The sequence below is a fragment of the Priapulus caudatus genome, unplaced genomic scaffold (assembly GCF_000485595.1).
Source record: "Priapulus caudatus unplaced genomic scaffold, Priapulus_caudatus-5.0.1 Scaffold192, whole genome shotgun sequence".
NCBI classification, from domain to species: domain Eukaryota; kingdom Metazoa; phylum Priapulida; class Priapulimorpha; order Priapulimorphida; family Priapulidae; genus Priapulus; species Priapulus caudatus.
This window is the reverse complement of record NW_014577253.1, coordinates 65,603-79,700: the sequence shown is the minus strand read 5'-3', so window position 1 is coordinate 79,700 and position 14,098 is coordinate 65,603. Positions and strand designations below refer to the sequence as shown.

General features: G+C 41.2%; 1 protein-coding gene across 1 annotated transcript in view; it reads left to right on the top strand.

The window, feature by feature from the left end:
- The window catches only part of LOC106807046 (desumoylating isopeptidase 2-like), a gene marked incomplete in the record, with an annotated part of 46,140 nt that overhangs the window by 15,583 nt on the left and 16,459 nt on the right, over positions 1-14,098 (top strand). Inside the window, 1 exon segment of the mRNA XM_014809268.1 lies at positions 14,029-14,092. Coding sequence (XP_014664754.1) covers positions 14,029-14,092 — 64 coding nt within the window.

Below are 14,098 nucleotides of genomic sequence, written 5' to 3'. Positions count from 1 at the left end.
TAAATTTACATTTGTATTAAAATTTATATTTAAATTTATATTAAAATTTACATTTACAAATTTAAATTTACATTTGTATTAAAATTTATATTTAAATTTATATTAAAATTTACATTTACAAATTTAAATTTACATTTGTATTAAAATTTATATTTAAATTTATATTAAAATTTACATTTAAAAATTTAAATTTAATATTTGTATTAAAATTCCCATTTTAAATTTCTATTTAAATTTATGATTGTCATGAAATATATATATATAGGACATGTTATATCGGCCCTGTGTGCCAAATTCCATGACAATCGGGTAAAAACAGTACAAGTTACAGGTTCTACAATATTTCCACAAAAATTTTCTTACCATGGCAACGATGACTCCGCCCACACCAAAAACGATTGGCGTCTTCGCTTTACCATAACGCACCACTGCACCCATACCCCCTCCTGTGTGTATTCCATATACTTGCACATCTGAGGCAGACCAGTTGTCTAACAATTTACAAACCTTTGTCTTTGATATTTCATTCATACTAGATCACGGGGGATACATATAGTTGGCGACAACTGCTCGTTTTTAGTTTACCGCTGCTACAGGGGTGCGTTGATTTAATGCTGCTGCAGGGGCATGATTTTTTCATTATTTTTGCCTTTTGCGATGTCAGATGACCTCGGAGGGCAAATCCAATGTGCCCATGACATTCAGCATCCAAAGTTACATGTAATGGCCATCCTTGGACATATCTAGAGTGGCCCATATTGATTTGAATCGAGAACAGACGAACAGAGAAACTTCCACAAATATGTATTAGATTATATATATGACATTACGATGACAGTAGGATGACATTACGGATAAACGAATCGTCGCGTGGTCATAATTTTGTGTACGCCAGAGCTAAATTGTATTTATTTGCAAATCGCAATTTTGTCAAAACGCATTATTGTGATCGACTTACTATTAGATTTAGCTATAACATTACTATTACTATTAGCATGGCATATACTATAGCATAGCTATTACTATTAGCATGCGAATGGAAGATATTCTGCTGTACACGTTTTGTGTCGTACGTCTATCATTGACAAATTGTTCCGTTCGCGGTATAATGTCAATACTGCGCCAGTCGGCCAATCACGTCGATGCCCCTATACAGGAATATGTATAGAATTGACTTCGTTTATTGTGGTTATAATCACCATATTATACGAAGGTGGCTGGGTACTCTGGGTTTGATGGACGGCTTTGTATTATTGATTTGGGCATGTAGATTACGGCTGCTTGCTTAATTACAAATCTTGATGCATGTGTATTTGTGGTGTGAGAGTGCATGTGTCTTAGATGTATACGCATGACTTCTCAAATAATGATCACAAACTGCATTCCGGCATCGCACTCCTTTGAAATCAGTTCGGTGATTATTTATTCACTAGTTTTATTATTTATTCACTATAGTTTTACGGTATTCTAAAATTACCTCTATCATCTATGTTGTGATATCTGCCATACTATACCTCTGTTGTAATTAGATGCTATAGAATTGGCAGCTTGTTGATGCAAATCCTTTCGATTTCAGTTTCTTGGACTGCTTTTCTTTTCAGTAAATTCGTGGACGTTAAGACCTATTCCTACTGAGACAGATCCAATGTATTACCTTGGGCAGTTGTTCGTAACTCGGTAATCAATCACTGCCTGCACTAATTTAGCCTTTCTTGTGCGTTAAAAATAATCGTGATTGACTTTATCATGAGGCGCGTTTATTATGAGCCAATTTGGTCCCATCGAAAACGTCTGACCAGGTCCGAGCCAAATTTTAGCACCAGCTAAATCGGTAGAGCGGTAGATGCCGCGAGTTTCGAACGTACGTGTACTTTGACGAAATAAAGTCCAAAACAGTATAAAAATTCGAAATATTTGATCAGGATGCATGTTTCCAAGATTGATAATTGAACTAGGAACGGAAGTAATGAGTAAACGGTCGGCATATGTTTCTATGAACCAAAGTATGGTCGTGACGTACACTGACGTCACGCACGAACTCGGCTGTCTCGGAAGTTGAATGCATACAGCCTGCTGATGGTGCTGGTGGTTGCGCATGGTCATATTCCATACTACGCATATCAACTTCCACATCAGACTTTCCGTATATCAAAGAATGATGCAAAACCCCTAACACTAACCCCAACCCTAACACTAACACTAACTATAAACCGACTCGACTATCTTATATACTTTCTATGGTATCCCAAACACTATCTATGGTGTATACATAGAAATAGTATAGATAACCATACTATATTATACTATACTATTTATCTATACTATTTATTTATTATTTATTTATTTATTATTTATACTATACTATTAATATTTGGTTATCTATTTCTATGGGTGTCTAGATAGCCACTGACATCACGCTGACGTACACTTACGTCACGACCATACTTTGGTTCATGGAAACATATGCCCACCTGAGTGATCACTGAATCGTACACAATGCCATCTCGCGACATACTGCCAAAGTATCTGTGAGATATTTGTGCAATAAAATTTATATGAATTTGAATTTGAATTTGACAGACAGTATTCACTTGCGTACGTGTGAACGCTCCGACTCAAACCAGCCCGAGCCAAATTTAGCTTGAGCCAAATATATCCCATTTAGCTCGAGCCAAACCATTACCGTGTGAACGCGGTAATAGTCTGCCCTCCATTTCACGAGCGCATTCGTTATGAAATGTGAGCTTCTGTTTAGTCAGTCAGCTAAGTGAGCGGTCTCTCATCGGGCTGACTTATAAAACTGAGCTAAGTAGTTGTAAAAGAGCTGTTGTTGAATTAACTGTCGTTAATTTATCATCAATTACACGAGACGATGCAAGATGATGCTAAAAGCCGTTGCTATTTCATATCATCAAGAATTAATAAAGACAATTTGTTTTTATTAACTCCTGATATCATCAAGAGCTCATGGGGAGAGGATACGTATCTCACTGCATGTACGCGTATAGGCGCTGTCCTTGCATGTGACCGCGAATCTTTCTATTTCTGCTCACGTCTTATTTCATTCATGGCAGGATAATTCGAGCTTGCGACGTTTAAATCTTTTCAAAGTCAATTCGATTCCAGGTAATTTGTGTCTGCATTTCCCTTAGTACACTAGTGGGGCGAGAAAAACCTGTCGAAAATGTTGAAACGTGAACAAAACTAGAGACAGCTTGGGGAGGATAATCAACGAGAATGCTCATTCTCCCTTTGGCGCCCTTTGCGTTCCTTCTTTCTTTCTTCCTTTCCTCTTCTTGCTTATACTCATCCAATTCTTCCTTCTCCATTCGTCTCTTCCCTAACATCTGTTTCCAGTCTCCGCATTAAGCATCAGGTTACCACACCTCTCTTGACATCGCTTTCGCTTCGTCTTGGATTTGATTCCACTATCAGTTTAAAAAAACAATGCAGCTATGATGTGCGGTTTCTTCTAGAACTCACGGCACGGATTACCGACATATGTCGTAACAGGAGTGAATAAAAACACATAATTTTTATTCACTCCTGATGGCAAATACTGTATAGTACTACTACTAGTCATTATTTATCCTTACTTATTTATCCTTTATTAAACAAGGAGTCAAATCACCATGGTGAAGATGCGTCGGCATAGCAGTATTGCGTAAGCTTTTATGGTCGCTTCAATTCGCAGATGATTCGAGCACCAAGCAGTAAATCTAACCAAAATAATTACACTTTACCAAATTATCGATTAACTTACGTAAAGTGTATTAAAACTAGTTGTAGCGATCCATAAACTCGAAGTTTATGATCCACCAGAGCGAGTATATGAAGGCATATAATTCTTGTGAATAAAGGCAGCTTTTGTTAACCTCACCGCTGTGATTTAACTGACCCTTTACTAAATTACCAGTCACCAGAACCCTTTCATTAATTAGCTATGATTAAAAGCTACTTTATGTCTAAGACTGCTGCTGCTATTATGATGGAAGATAATGCAGGAGTGTCGTCGAAAATGTGAAGCTGACAAGTTACCGCCGCAGTCATAGTACTTACAAGCGGGTAAAGTGTACTATACACGCGCACATACGCGCGTATGAACTCATGCATGCATGCACGCATGCACGTCATATTTTACCACATTATTTCTACCGAAAGGCGAAATATTTACGTTGCTAAAATCTCTCTCTTCGTGCCTGTAGGCGAGTTCATATAGCACCGCGCGTATGCGACCGTGTGTGATGAAAGTCGACTGAAGCATTTCGATATAAATGTTTTTGCGTTTTACGATCGTTTAGGGACCCATGGAAGCAGACTTCCACGATCCCAATTCTTACGACAGTGTTGTTCGTTCTTTTCTTCGTGACTGGATGATTAGCTGTGCGTTCATGCTCTTTACGAGCGTCGCCAAGGAGATTTTTATGTTACTGTTATGTGCTAATTGAACAGTGTGTGTTGAAGGAATGTAGGTTGTTTCCCGAAGGCGATCGATATAAAATAGCGAACATAAAATAAGCTGCTCACATTAATAGGATATGATAAGATAGTAGAACTTGACGTTTCTAAATCCCATACTTGACATCATTGAGTAATACACGAACACTTCAAGCTAAAGTTAGCACAGTTATTATCTAATCATCTTACAGGCAATAGTAGTAAGTGAATGCAATCAATGAATGACCATAACGTTGAATTGATTGGTCGAACTTGATTTACGAACCGGAAGTGAGCCTAGCGAGAGAAACGTCATCGGGATCACGTGTGACATTGCACGTCAGTGGGGTTGTTCCATAGGAATACATACATATATGTACCGTACGTATATATACGTATATCAAGAGTGCATAATCTATTATGCACTCTTGACGTATATGTATGTATTTCTATGGGTTGGCGAATTGCAAGTTCTGCTAGCTGCTAATAGAAATCCTAATTCGATAGCTGCAGGCCAATGTCGTATGTGACTATGATGACGTTTTACTCCAGCGCGCTATACTACCGGTTCATAACTCAAGTTATATTATTACATCTAATAATATCAAGTTATCCCGCGTTAAGTTGTGTGTACGCAATCCGTGCTAGGCGCGGGCTAAATTTTAATATATGCCTGCGCATTGTTTGGGTAACATATAAAAGTAAGAAAAATGTCTGCAATTTTGTTTTTGATTTTCATTTCACTAGTGTATACTCATACAGCGCAAACAACTTTATTCATAGAATGGCAAACAGAATTAGTAACTGGGACCGACGACGACGAGTTGAAGAGTGTGATTATAATTTAGCCAGAAGAATCTATCCAGAAGGTATGGGAGGGCAGATATAGGAATGCGCATGTTTATTTTTCCATTGCTGATAAAATGGCTGAATTGGATTATAATTGGATATCAAGATTCGATTATACGCCGCTTGTAGCTTCTGCTGTGTATTCGGTAACTACCTGTTAATATTAATATTGTTCTTTGTTTGCTAGTATAACTGCTCACTCTAAAATTATAATAATGCCATCGGCGGTGCTGTTGTGTTGTTTCCGTCATTGCTGTCTGCTGCGTGAACGCTAAACTGTGAGCATGCGCAGTCTGCCGGTGCTAATTCTGATCCCGGTTGAGTATTATGTGTCTGTACGCTGCGTGCGATTAAGCGCGTGTCTGACCGGGGCCTAGCCCTGAATAGTTTGATGTAGGATCAAATTTTTCACTTTGTACGGGGTATGAGAATTTTTGACATTGGCGTTGTAATCTAACAGTAGTGTAGGGATATCATATGGGTAGCATAGGATACATCCATTAGAGTATGTTTACGCGTGCGAGCTAACGTCAACAACGTTAGTATGTGTGATCATAGGTGGAAGTTCTGCTAAAACATACCTATAGTAACCTGCAGTAACTAATTCAGGGTCAGTCAAGTTCGTGAAATAGTGGATGCGGGCGGTGTTGCTGACCCGAGGCACGTTATCAGAAACATAAATAATTAAGACTATCGTGAGTCAACAATTGTCTCACGACACCCCTATAAATAAAATGTTAAAAAATTATATCATAAATTTTAATTTCGAGTTTGCTATTTTTAATTTGTCATGATTACATGTGATATCGCGTGGCCATGTTGAGGGTGAAGGAGGGAATGTAGACAGTTACTAGAGGTGTTACCGTTTACTATATAGGAGTCCATAATAATGTGTTTCTTGCCGGGTCCACACATTCCTGACAAATGAACGCCACTTTCTACCAGACGCCCTCATACATTTCATGGGTGTAAATATGTGCTATTAGAATGACAAACTCACATTGCTAGCTCGTTATCGTGAATTAAACATGGAGTGCTCGAGCAAGTATGCCTCACTCTGCGGTGTCAGATCCCTCCGGAAGACTTGAACCGACTTCAGTGTAGCAGTGATTCTACAGTCCTACGGAACATGGCAAGATGGTGTATCAGTAGGCCTTTGCGCATCTCTATTACTATCACATTATATACATTATATAATATTATATGGTAAAATCTTTAGGTTCATACATTCATAAATATAGTTTAATAAGTAGTTGGTAGAAGATGATAAACCCTCTTGCATGTTATGTTTGTGTCTATAGAGTGAATTCTTATAGTGGTAATAGTTTACAACCGGGGCAGTCGTTCTCAGTGGTGTTAAATAAATGTGTAAATACTGTTTTCATAAATGAAGCCACTAATGACTAATAGCTAGCAGCCAGCAGCTGTTAATCGCTACTGCTGCGTGCTAACAAGCTTATCACGGGGAGACGTGTGAAGCCTGTATAGTCTATACTATAGGGAAGCGCGCCATTGTTGATATGATCGGCAGATTTCGCAGAAACATCGAGTGTTCCGTCGTCGTGTTGCGCAGGCAGGAACGGGTCGGGTGTAGATTGCTTTGAATGGAATGGGCCTGTGAGTGTAAACTGTAACAAATCTAGACGCGAATTAAACGAAATGCTTACATGGTCGGTATATGGGCCGATATGTCGAGAGATGAAATCGAAGTAATCAAAAGGATTGATTTAAGTTCCGTGACGTGTTTAGCGCCGTCGTTTGCGATTCGTTTGCAACTAACAAACATGCGTATATGTGTAGAGCCTATGAGTAGTGTTTGTTGTTCGACAACACGATTTCAAATTTGAATGACCGTGCCAATATCTCAACTTTTCGTCTTAAACAAATTCTCGTTATTAAAATTTTACGTCGAATTTAAAGCATGATGATTATAGGCTGCGTAGCAATGCTTATTGTACAGCAAGTCTGATTTTGGATATTACCGGTGTGATTATTTTTACAATCATAGGCATCGACACCCGTGGTAGATGTACTGGTGCGGGCGTGATATTTCCATACTGCGCCTGGACAACAGCGAGACTTCCAAATATCATAATTTTATTTATCTTGGATATAGTGATTTATATATATACTAGCTGCGGGTACCCGCTGCGCTGGGTAAAATCGTGCTACTAATTCATAGTACTATAATAATTGGACAGAATAGGAACATTGGGTAAAAATCGACAATAACATTGCAGACAATATTAATATTTAGAAATGAGTGTAATAAGATAATAAGCATGGGAAAAACGAAAAAACTGTTACGTATGACATTTATATGACAGCACAACCGAACTTAGAATCCCTGGGACATAATAGTAATATGGTGTAAATGACAAAAAGTTATTATAAGTGCATGTAGGAATGGGTTGGAATTTTTTTCGTCTTATTCTCTGGTGCAAATATGTAGAGATTCCTGGCGTCTCCAACTCTTGAGCGCCCCACGTACAGCTATCCATTGTAAGATTGTAGCATGAATAAAAGGAATATAGTATCAGGAGCTAATAATGACAAATTTGTCATTATTAGCGCTCATAAGTTATAGATAGAAGACACGCAACCCATGCACATTTGAATATGAAGAAATTCTTCCGCTACTGAATCAGAACTCATAGGCTTCAGGTAATGGTGACATTATCATTCTGAGATCGTAGCATTGCACTGACCCTCTGATGATGAGTGAGTAGTACCTCTGAACTGGTGAATCTGTCTGGTTGTGTGTGTGTTTTTTAGATATTGGTTTGTTTCACATCAGCAGCCGATGAGGCAGGGATGCGATTTTCTCTCGTCGTTGCAGCACTGTTTACAGTCAGTGCTGACATTGTGTATATAAGATTCGCACGAATTGATCGGTTTTCACGGATTTTTCGGTGAAGTTTTTGACGTTTGACAGTTTTTCATCTAGGAACACTCCCGGGTAAATGAGATTGGCCCTGTGAACATTAGGGGGGGGGGGGGGGGGGGCCATCCAGATTGCTTTTGTGCGGTTTTGGCCGCCTTGTTGTTTGTTTTAGGAAATATAATATATAATCGGTGCAAAATTAACGGGAGTTCCGGAGTCAAATACTCCCGATTTAGCTGTCGATCCCCTGATTTGACATATGCAGGACCGTGTGACTCCGAACTTCTTGCTATACTAATAGTTGTTCCAGAGCCGGCCTTCGCGAATACGCGTATTTTTTCCCGCAAATCGTCCAAACGAAAATGTTGGCAACCGTGCAACCGCAATGAATCTCAAAATAAACATGCATTTATTTGTTAAATATATTGTAATTTTGAAACTTCAGACTGCAGAGACCTCTCTTATTAGAGGTAGGGAGTCCTTGTTCATAAAATTTCTACCGCCTTGACATATATATATATATATATCTATTATTATATAGCAATTATATTATATATTTATTATATATGCTGCTTGACCCTGCAACTACGCTGCGTACTTCCCCATAACATAAATAAAAGGGGATTATTATGTATGGAGTACCGCGGTAGTGTCTTTTCGCCATCCTTGCGCGGTATTTGGTTTTTATTTGGCTTGTAATTCTGTTTTATTTGGAAGCGAAAATAAAACTGTTATATCTCTATAGTGCCAGAGAGTCAGCATTCGCGAGCCAGAATAGGATTTTCTTTGGCGTGAGGATTTGTTTAGCGCGCAGTATAGAGAGTATTAGTGTTGCAAAGAGATTTTTATTTATAAATTATTTTTACTGATTTGTTGGAATGCTCAGTGTGGAGCAAGTGTTACGCGATCGCGGAGCTAACTGCATCAGAATGACAAGACGATGATGCTGACCGGCGGATAAAGGCGATGCTTCACTCGCGTGGCCAGATCGTATAGTTAGTCAGAAAGTAACTGTGAGTGAGTGATTCTGAAAATTTAAGCGTGATCTTCGTGGTCAGGCGTACGTTCCCTGCTGATTAGTCACCAGTTGTCCTATTCGAAAACTCGCGAACTAGGCAATACATAACTGGTGATGTGACGGTGGCGTGGCGTGCGTGCGTGCTTTGTGCGTTGCGTTGCGTTTGGCTCTTTTGCGTTGTATTGTGAGTGTGCCTGCGCGCGTTTTTTGCACGTTGTTTTGTGTGCGCAGTGCGCGCGGATGCGTGTGTTGTGTCGCGTGTAGCTGCGTGGCGGTGTGGGTGTGTGTGTGGCGCAGCGCGTGCGTGAGTGGCGTGGGTGTGCGCCCGCGGCGCGTTGCGTGCGTGCGTGCCGTGTGTGTGTGCGTCGAATATCGCATGCGCGTGCTTTCCTGCATACGTGTACGCTCACTGCTGGTTTGAAGGCTGTCACGTTGAGTCCATGAATCACTCACGTACCGCGCATGCGTGTTACGTTTATTGTCTACCTGCTCCGACATTAGTGTGTGCGCGCTCGGATGCTGTCCGTCCTTGTTCAAACCGAAGTTTGAGTTTAATATATGCAGCGCACGCTCCACCTACTGGCAATTTAAATACAAAACGGGGAATTTACATATGGTTGATATTACCTGGGAATTCGAATTAATCTGAATTCGTGGGCAACAGTGACTGACTTTGACACAGCGTTCTTGCTGGTAAGTCATGTCATTCGTAGTCATTCGTGAAAATTTTTGCGGCATTGAAAAAGCGACGAAAAATTATAATAAAACTTAATATAAGCCTAATTACGCTCATGACTACGCCAACGCATGCCACTCATTGATTGTTTTACTCGGTGACGTGCCCTCCCGCTAAATCCCATTTTGGTTGAAACAAAATCTACGTCCTCAAACCCTCATGACGGCAACAGTGTGTCAAGGCTAATTTATAATAGTAAGTGCAAAACAATGAGCCTCAAGCCGACGCTCTCGAGCACAGACATACACGGCTGAAATGTCGTTGGTCGAATCCCAATCTGTTTTTTAAGTTATTTTGCTGTTTTATCGCATTTAAGTATTTTTTCCATGAACGCAAATATTGTACATGATTATTTAGCTAAGCAATTTGAATAACAACAAATAATTTTGTTTTTTGTTTATAGGTGTTAGTGTTAGGGTTAGGTCACAATGCACCATAAAAAAGGAGTTTGAGGCGACGTGTTTGTATAACCAATGTGGATTGGGAGCTTTGGGCATAGCCCTAGGCTGCGTGTGTTGTAACACACTGTATATTTCGCGGTCGTTGAATTTTCTCTGCGTTTCCGCGTGATTGACGATGCAGTTTCTTCAGTGATTCCTCAGCAAATTAGCGATGTTTCATGTTATGTAAACTGCTAGCTGGAACCTCGCGCTAAGCGCGGCTATAGTTGCTTGTGATGCATGTGTTACGAGGTAGTGTTATGTGTAAGGTGGTTTATATTGGAGAGTTAGTGTTGCACATGTTGCTTTTTTTATGTTGAAATTTATCATAGAAATACATGATCATGCTTAACACGTAAACATTAACCATTTGTTTGGCAAGTACACAGTGAAATCACACACACACATCAGCGCGGCACACGCACATCACACACACACACACACGCACACACACATTCACACCACACACATCATCACAAAACACATCATCACCACACACCACACACTAAATGTTTATTGTATGTCTATGTCACTTGTTGATGATACGTACTCGCAAGTTAGAAATATAGCGCGCTAGATAGATCTTCATTCATGTTGAGCTGAAGCTCGCGTTGACGAACCCGCAGCCTAGCTTTGAATAGCGGAAATCTGATATACGTGATCGCACTAAACCGCCCTTGAATCCGATATGTGCTCTGATGCAACATTCAACTTGTACATCTACTATCTGAAAAACTATGCGAAAAAGTACTGAACACTTAACTTATCACTGTAATTACTGCTTAGTTTCTTAATTACATTATATTTGGGCTTACAAAATCTCTGTATTCAAATTTTTGCTGTTTGCAAATGCAATGATAAGCGCCGGCCCTTTTTCAGACAAATCTTTACCTTTTTTTTTGGTCTTTTTTAAGCTTTTGACGGTTTTGAACGAGTATAGTTTAAACCCGTCCGTTGTATTCATCGATTGCTTCTGTTGAATTTTCGCTATTTGGAATCCAAATTGATGGGGGCCTTCATTAATCATACATACATACATTACAACATTCGCAGCAAATTATAGTAAGATTGACGTCAAGTGCGTCACATGCGCGTTAACGGTTTGCAGTCAAGCAGATGCGTGATATTTGTCGATACAAGCAGCACGTCACGCTACGTGTAACGTAAGCACGCACGCACGCACGCACGTGTTACGTGAACACCACGCCAGCAAATCATGGCACGCACGTGTACGTGCACACGAACGCAGCTACGATGTGCACGGCAACGTGTACGTTGCACACGCACGCCATTAGCGTGCACATGCATGTCACGCACGCATACGCTCGTGTACTGCAGCACCACGCACGTACGCACAGCACGCTACCCACATGCACACACGTGTACCTGCAGCACGCACGCACGCACGCACTGCACGCACACACGCACACACGCACTGCACGCACGCAACGCATACGAGAGTGTAGCTGCACACGCGCTGCACACACGCGCGCACGCACGCACTGTAAGTGCACGACCCGGACTGCACGCAACGCATGCTACGCACGTGTAAGTTACACGCACGCACGCAACGCATCGCGATGCAAGCATCGCGTACGTGCATCACGCTATGCAGCAGCACGCACGCACGCCGGCACGCAGCACGCACTGCACGTATACGTGCAGCATGCAGCACGCGCTGCACCGCACGCACGCTGCACATGTACGGGCACACACACAACCACGTACGTGCACACGCACGCAGCGTACGTGCACACGCTACTGCACGGTAGTGCAGCGACGCACGCAGCACACTCATGCACGCACGTGTTAACGTGCACACGCGGCACTGCATGCACGCAGGTGTACGTGTTCCGCACGAACAGCCACACGCAACTGCAAGCCGCAGGCACGTGTACGTGCACACAGCAGCGCACGGCACACACCTACTACTCACGCATGCACGCAGCGTGTACGTGGCACACTGTCAACGCCCGATGCACGCACGTGTACGTGCACTACATAAACAGCGGGCTTTCTATCAGACATGTGGTCATTCATCTAGTAAATGCTTCAAGGGTCAGCACTTTGCTTCTGGCCAACCACAACAATAAGCAATACACCGTGACTGAGTCTATGAGTCACGTGAAACATCGCTGCGCGATGCGTGTGCATATGTTTGCTATGAATTTAAGATCGCTAAAGATCGCAGACTGTTCGCTTGGCAGCAATTGATTTCCGTGTGCCGGCCTTTTCGTTGGCGTAACGGATGCAATAGATGCCAGCGGCCTGTGATACTTCGTAGGAAGTTCGCCGCGTGTTCGCGTGCGCATTGTCGCGCGGGAACTGCGCGTCAAGAGTCCGCGCTCAGCGGGCAGATAAACACCTGCTCTAGGCTGTACGTTTCTTTCTGGTATCGCGGTTTCTTCATCATGATCAGCTGACTTCTCCTAGCTGTGCTGCTCATTGTTCTGCCGTTTTGAATGGATATAAGCGACGAGATCTATTTTTTTTTGACTGCATGCGACGCACGGCAAATACGAAGATGATATGAGGCCAGACTAGTGAGAGACTGAGAGTATAATGGAACCTAGCCCGACGAGGCTGTGCGACTGATTGTCTATACAGCCTGACACCCTTCCATACAAAAAACCTATCACCTCTGCAGATCTAGATGAATAACTCTGTATATCTCAAATAAAACTATTCTATTGCCATCTTTGACTTGCCTTGTTTGAAATATGAACGTTAACTCACAGTTGTCCTGCTTATAAACTAGAATGTATCTCTTAATTCACGGTATAATCTGCTAATTTTCACAGCATATCAACTTTTGTTTACAATTGTTTAACCGCCATGTTTTCTCTGCGGATGCTCAAGAATTGAGACACGGAAAACCCGAAACGGAAAAGACTCCGCAATGCAGTTATTGATACTATAATTATAGTACTTAGGCACGAGCACATTTTAAAAAATATGTGAAAATTACAAAATCACAAGTTACAAAAAATATGTGAAAAACAAAATTAAAAACTTAAAGACAAAAGTAATTCAAAACAATAAAACAACTTGTTCGGTCGATTGCGGATTTTAGTCACAGCCGGAATGATACAAATGGTGGCGGCAAGTTCATGATTTTGTTTGCATTCGTCTCAAAAAGTCGCTGTATAACCCCGTATTAAAGTACCCAGCGCATCGTAGCGCACTGATGGTTACAAGAAGGTGGATGTATACCAATTCATTTGGTATATCACATGTGAAGTATTCTTTGGCGATGCTTGGCAAATACGACAACTACGTGTTTAGCTGCAGCCAATGTTTGAAACGGTCTTCTATAACCCTAGCAAGACCGTTTCTTAGAGCTAAATGGAACCGGAAGATATGCCACGCAAATGCTCGTGTATAATCGATTGCGAAACCCGTAAAATGACAGCGTGTTTGATTAAATGACAACACTGTACACATGCACATGCATTAAGAGTACATAATAGAGACATCTATTCTCTTGGCATCAAGAGTACATAATATAGATCTCTATTATGTACCCTTGACATGCATGCATACACGCCCACGTTCCCTTCCGACCGCACGCACACACACGGTAGATGCCATATGTTTTTGTAGATCGCAAGTAACTTTTGACGGCGTAGAATTAGAGGGTCAAAGCTTGATATTTGATTTTCAGAGTATGCCTACGGAGGCCACCCGTTTCCCTTCTCAGGAATCTTCGAGATCACGCCGAGAGACGCGGAAGA